The sequence below is a fragment of the Cannabis sativa genome, chromosome 9 (assembly GCF_029168945.1).
Source record: "Cannabis sativa cultivar Pink pepper isolate KNU-18-1 chromosome 9, ASM2916894v1, whole genome shotgun sequence".
Taxonomy (NCBI): Eukaryota; Viridiplantae; Streptophyta; class Magnoliopsida; order Rosales; family Cannabaceae; genus Cannabis; species Cannabis sativa.
Window position 1 is genome coordinate 13,505,758 of NC_083609.1, and position 5,749 is coordinate 13,511,506.

Below are 5,749 nucleotides of genomic sequence, written 5' to 3' on the forward strand. Positions count from 1 at the left end.
CTGATAAATCTAGGAAACTTTATTCACATAGTCATGTTTACTTTCCAATGTGTTGACGGCACAATAAACAGGATCAAGTATGTGAAAAGGGTTTCAGATGAATTTATACATTATGTACATATAATCATGAAATAAATCATGTGAACCATGCAACATTAAGTGTTATTTCTGATCTATATTAATAAGTAAATCTGATTATATTGAAATGAGTTTTATTTAGGGCATAAAACCCAACAAGCTACTGCTGTGGAATTATCACAATACAATTTCAACAGCCTCGAGATGGAGTCCATTACACCTAATGCTGAAATGAAGTTCCGCATTCATATTACTTGACATGTAGCCTCATAACACACCATATACTTTGCCTCCATTGTTGAGGATGCTGTGAGTGTCTGTTTGACACTTTTCCACGAAACAGCTCCTCTAGCCATCATGAAAATGTAGCCTGATGTGGATTTATTAACATCCATGCATCTTGCATAATCAGCATCACTAAACCCAACTATATCAAGAGTGTCAGCTCGCCGATAAGTCAACATATGATCCTTGGTACCCTGAAGATACCGCATGACCTTTTTAGCCACTTTCCAATGGCTAAGTCCAGGATCACTCAAGTATCTACCCAACATGCCAACAACAAAAGCAATATCAGGGTGTGTGCATACTTGAGCGTACATTAGGCTACCCACAAGTGACGCATAAGGAACCACTTTCATTTCATCTTTCTCTTTATCATTTTGTGGACATTGACCCTTTGAGAATTTATCAACTTTTACTATTGGTGCCTTTCCATGTGAACAAGCATGCATATTGAATCTTTTCAAGATCTAATCAATGTAAGTAATCTGAGACAATCGTAGAATACCTTTAGTTTTATCCCAAAGGATCTGTATCCCAAGTACATATGAAGCCTCACTAAGGTCTTTCATATCAAAATGGTCAGATAGCAACTGATTTGTCTCAGATAACAGATTTTTATCATTAGAAGCAAGCAAAATATCATCAACATATAGTACCAGGAAAATGAAGCTACCTTCATATATATACATTGATCAACTTTATTCTCCACAAAACCATTTGCATTGACAACTGCATCAAACTTGAGATACCACTGTCTTGATGCTTGTTTAAGTCCATAAATAGACTTATTGAGCTTGCAAACCATATGCTCCTTGCCAGGCTCCTCAAAACTAACAGGTTGAGTCATGTAGACATCTTCATACAAATCTCCATTTAGAAAGGCAGTTTTCAAATCCATTTGTTCAAGTTCCAAATTAAAATGAGCAACCATAGCCATGATGATTCACAAAGAATCTTTGGTAGAGACAGGTGAGAATGTTTCTCTAAAATCAATACCTTTTCTCTGGCTATATCCTTTAGCAACAAGTCTAGCCTTATACCTTACTGTCTGCCCACTTGAGTCACATTTGATCTTGTAAACCCATTTGCACCCAATGGGTCTGCAACCTTTCGGTAGGACAACTAAATTCCATACTTTGTTTCGCGACATGGAACTTGACTCATCTGTCATTGAATTCAACCATACCTTAGATTGAGGACTCCTCATGGCTTCTTGATAAGTAACTGGTTCAGAAGCATCTCCCACATCATAATCATGTTCTTACAAATAGACAAGGTAGTCATCATGAATAGCAGGTTTGCGAGCTCTCTCTGATCTTCTCAACACAACTTCACCACCCTCAGTATTAGGATCTTCATCTTGCATATGAATCTAAGCTTCATCATGAGCTTCTGTTGGAATTTGTTCAATCACAGGATCATTAGTAGGAGCAGAAGCGGAAGCAACAGGTACAGGGACATAAATACGTTCTTCCCTGAATACAATTTCTCTTGACCCTTGACTTGAACCAAATTCATCTTCAAAATAGATAGCTTTATCTAATTCTATCACCCTGGTGGTGTGAGAAGGACAATAGAACCTAGAACCTCTCGAACCAATAGTATAGCCTACAAAATAGCCACTATTAGTCTTCGGATCAAGCTTCTTTAATTGTGGGTTATAGGTCCTTACTTCAGCTTTACATCCCCAAACATGAAAATGACACAAACTCGGATTCTTGCCTGACCACAACTCGTATGGTGTCTTTGGGATAGACTTGCTAGGCACTTGATTTAAGATATAAGCAGCAGTCCTTAATGCCTCACCCCATAAAAATTCTGGCACACTAGAATGAATCAACATACAACGTACCATGTCAAGAAGTGTGTGATTCCTTCTTTCAGCAATTCCATTTTGCTGGGGTGTCCCTGGCATTGTATATTTGCATCAATACCACATTCTTGGAAGTATTTGGCAAAAGGCCTAGGGTTCCTTCCAGTTTCATCAGAACGCCCATAATACTCTCCACCTCTATCAGAATTGACAACTTTAATCTTCTTTCCCTTTTGAAGCTCAACATTCGTCTTAAAAATCTTGAAAGCATCTAAAGATTCAAATTTTTAACGAATGAGTTCAACATGGCCATATCGAGAAAATTCATCAATGAAGGTGATAAAGTATTTATAACCACCCATAGCACGTGGAACAAAAGGCCCACAAATATCAGTATGAATAAACTCTAATATCTGGGCATCTGTCTGACTTACTCTTTCTAACCTTGGCAGTCAACTTTCCTTTTATACAATCAACACAGGCAGTAAAATTAGAAAAATCAAGATCCTGAAGCACACCATCTTTCACTAATCTCTCCATTCTATCTCTAGAAATATGGCCCAAATGTTTGTGCCAAAGCATGGAAGATTTCAAATCTGATCTTGCACGTTTAGAACCAACATTAGCATTAAGAGAAAGAAGAAGAAGAACAAGAGGGAGAAGTAATAGGAACAACATCATGTAAATCAAGCTTATATAAGTTTCCACATAAAGTTCCATTTCCAATCAACATAGAGTCACGATACAAAGTTAGTTTTTCGGTTCCAAAATGAACACTATAACCTAGTCTATCCAAAATAGATACAGAGATCAAATTCCTCCTAATAGAGGGTAAATAACCAACATCACGCAACTCTAAAAAATGTCCAGTATTCAGTTGCAGTTTAACAGTCCCAAAAAATTCAACTCTGACTTTAGTATCGTTTCCCATTATACATACTCCTCCAACCTACTCGGCCTTCTTCAACTTGTCACTGCTTGCAAAGAATTCGTAACATGAATTGTAGCACCAGTGTCTAATCACCAAGTGTTTGAGGGCACATCAATAATATTGGATTCCAAACAAACCATCACAAGACAATTACCTTTCTTCTCTAAGTGAGCTTTGAGCTTTCGACAATCAGTTTTCTTATGCCCGAAGCATTGACAAAAGTTGCACTTCCCTTTGAAAAACTCATTCTTATGGCCAGTTGAAGATGAACTTGCTTATCCATTTCCCTTAGGATTGGTGGCTTTCTTCTTATAAAATCTTTAGTCACTAGAGTTGTTGGGAGTGAATTTTCTCTTTTGAGAATTGTTTGGATTGGTCACCATGGAGATACTTCTTGCTCTCCCTTTTTTCATGTCCTCTTCTTCTTTGGCAAGAATAGCAGTCATCTCCTCAATGGTCCGCTGCTCCTTTTGAGCATTGATCTGGTCGAATCAAATTGAGAAGGAATGGTTTCCATCACAAACCACACCAAGTAATCCTCACCAAGATCCAATCCCATGCCCTTAAGCTTTTGGTAATAAATCCATGAGCTTGTTGATGTGAGCTCTAATATCACCCGTATCAGCATAATTAGTGCGGTGGAATAAAGTTAAGCACTCATTTTTCTCATTCTTTGAGAATTTCTTGTACTTTTCCTTAATGGCAGCAAGAAAATCCTTTGCATTTTCAATCTGAGGAATACTATCAGGAATGGATTCATCCATGTGATACCTCATAAGCATCAAACAAGACCGATTGGAATGCTCCCAATCCTCATAGGATTTCTTATCCTTTTCAGTGGCATCATCAGCAAGTTTAGGCAGTGCACCCATTCTCAAGGCCAAATCCACTCTCATAAGAGTCAAATTCAACATGAAAGATTCTACCCACTATTTCTGGTTGGTTCTATTCAGTGTCAATATGGCAGAGGTTCTTGAAATGCTTAAAGCTGAATGAGAAACAAGAGCAATAACCATTAAATGCTTGTTAGAACAAACTCATATCATTTGTGCTCTTTTTCTCATAAATAAATGATTGCAAAATAACAAATGATCATCATATATGCTAGAGTTCTTAGATAAATTAATAAAGTAGAACTCATACACAGGTAAGAAAGATCTATTAAATATTACAATCAAATACATTGATTTACTATTGAAAGAATAGATAAATTGTGATTCATAATATCTAATAAATTTTCTTCACCATATTAAGCATCCTTAGCAAGCAATTATTATCGATAGGATAATTAATTACTTTTAAGGATCTTAATCTTATTTTGGAGGAAGATACAATATCTAAATAAATTAATATTTAAATGTTCCTCATTACCAAACAATTTTCCATGCTTAATTTTACGATAGGTAAGAAAATAAGCACTAATTGTTAAGAAAAAATTCACAAAAATTTAATCCACAATACTAAAATTAATAACCAAAATATGAATAAAATTGATGTATTAGTATTGTGCTTAAAAAAATGATAGAAAACTAAAAAATGGAACAAATAATGAAAAAAGGGCCCAAAATGGGCTATGCACGCGCCTGTTTTTTTTTTGGTGGACCGTACGACATGTCGTTTTTAAGAGACAACATATCGTTTGCCCCGAACGACATCTAAAAGGGTCAGGAAACGGCCCGTCATTTTTCTCGGCTGGGGGCTGAACCAAAGTGCGAACGACATGTCGTTTTTGCCCGACAGAGGCAAACGACATGTCGTTTTCTGTCGTCCCTGTCACCCAAAAAATCCACACACGGTTCGCGGGTCTGCAACTCGGATTGGCCCCACCTGATTTGTGACCCGGTCGTATAGACCATCTCCGGCCACCAAAAGTAACGTCATTTGAGGGGTTTTGTTCCATTTTTAATCCTTTATTGTTTTCCAATACCCATTTAATTCAAAAAACACAAAATACTATACCAAAAAATGGTAAATTCGAAATAGGTATCCTCTATTGTTAAATTCTTATGTACCTTAATGAAAAATGTAAAAAATGGTTCCCAAAACATATATGTACACATTTAAAATGATACAACTCATATTCATACATACAACATTAAACATATTAATCCAAAAAATTATCACAAATTTTAGATTTGGGGAAAAAAAGGGTTTATGAAAAATTTGAGCTTTAAAATCAATAACTTTAGTTCTGATACCAATTGTTAAACACAATCACAGATTATGAGCATTAAAAGCAATATCATTTTACTCACCAACCAACATTACTCATAGTCATAAATCCAAGATCAAGTATTTATTTAGAGCATCAAATGAAATAAATGCACATACCTCCCAATCCATCCAATGAGCTATTTTGTTTCAATGTCTCCAACAATAATCATCACCAAAGATTTCAAGATTAGAGCCAAGCCTTAGAGCCACAATCTGGAGCTATTCTCTCTTTTCTTATTACCATACACCTTAAAACTACTCAATCACCAATAACACACACACATATATATATATGCATCCCATACCCTAATAACCCTAAGAGGTTATTCACTAATAGAGCTTAAGTGGTCTTTTTTATGGTATACTATAATTTTATGAGCTAATTATAATATTAAAGGTGCTCTCATGTGCCTCTAATACATAATTAA

The 5,749-nt window shown here is 35.9% G+C and overlaps 1 protein-coding gene across 1 annotated transcript; it reads right to left on the bottom strand.

Annotated features, from left to right (window-relative positions):
• Window positions 1-323: 323 nt before the first annotated feature.
• On the bottom strand, window positions 324-812 carry LOC133031242 (secreted RxLR effector protein 161-like). The gene has a single exon (XM_061104698.1). The coding sequence runs from the start codon at window positions 810-812 to the stop codon at window positions 324-326; it is 489 nt and encodes a 162-aa protein (XP_060960681.1).
• Between the last annotated feature and the right edge of the window lie 4,937 nt (window positions 813-5,749).

Bases quoted from the DNA above. Each gene is read 5' to 3' on its own strand.
- LOC133031242 (XM_061104698.1), bottom strand. From the start codon at position 812: ATGCATGCTTGTTCACATGGAAAGGCACCAATAGTAAAAGTTGATAAA.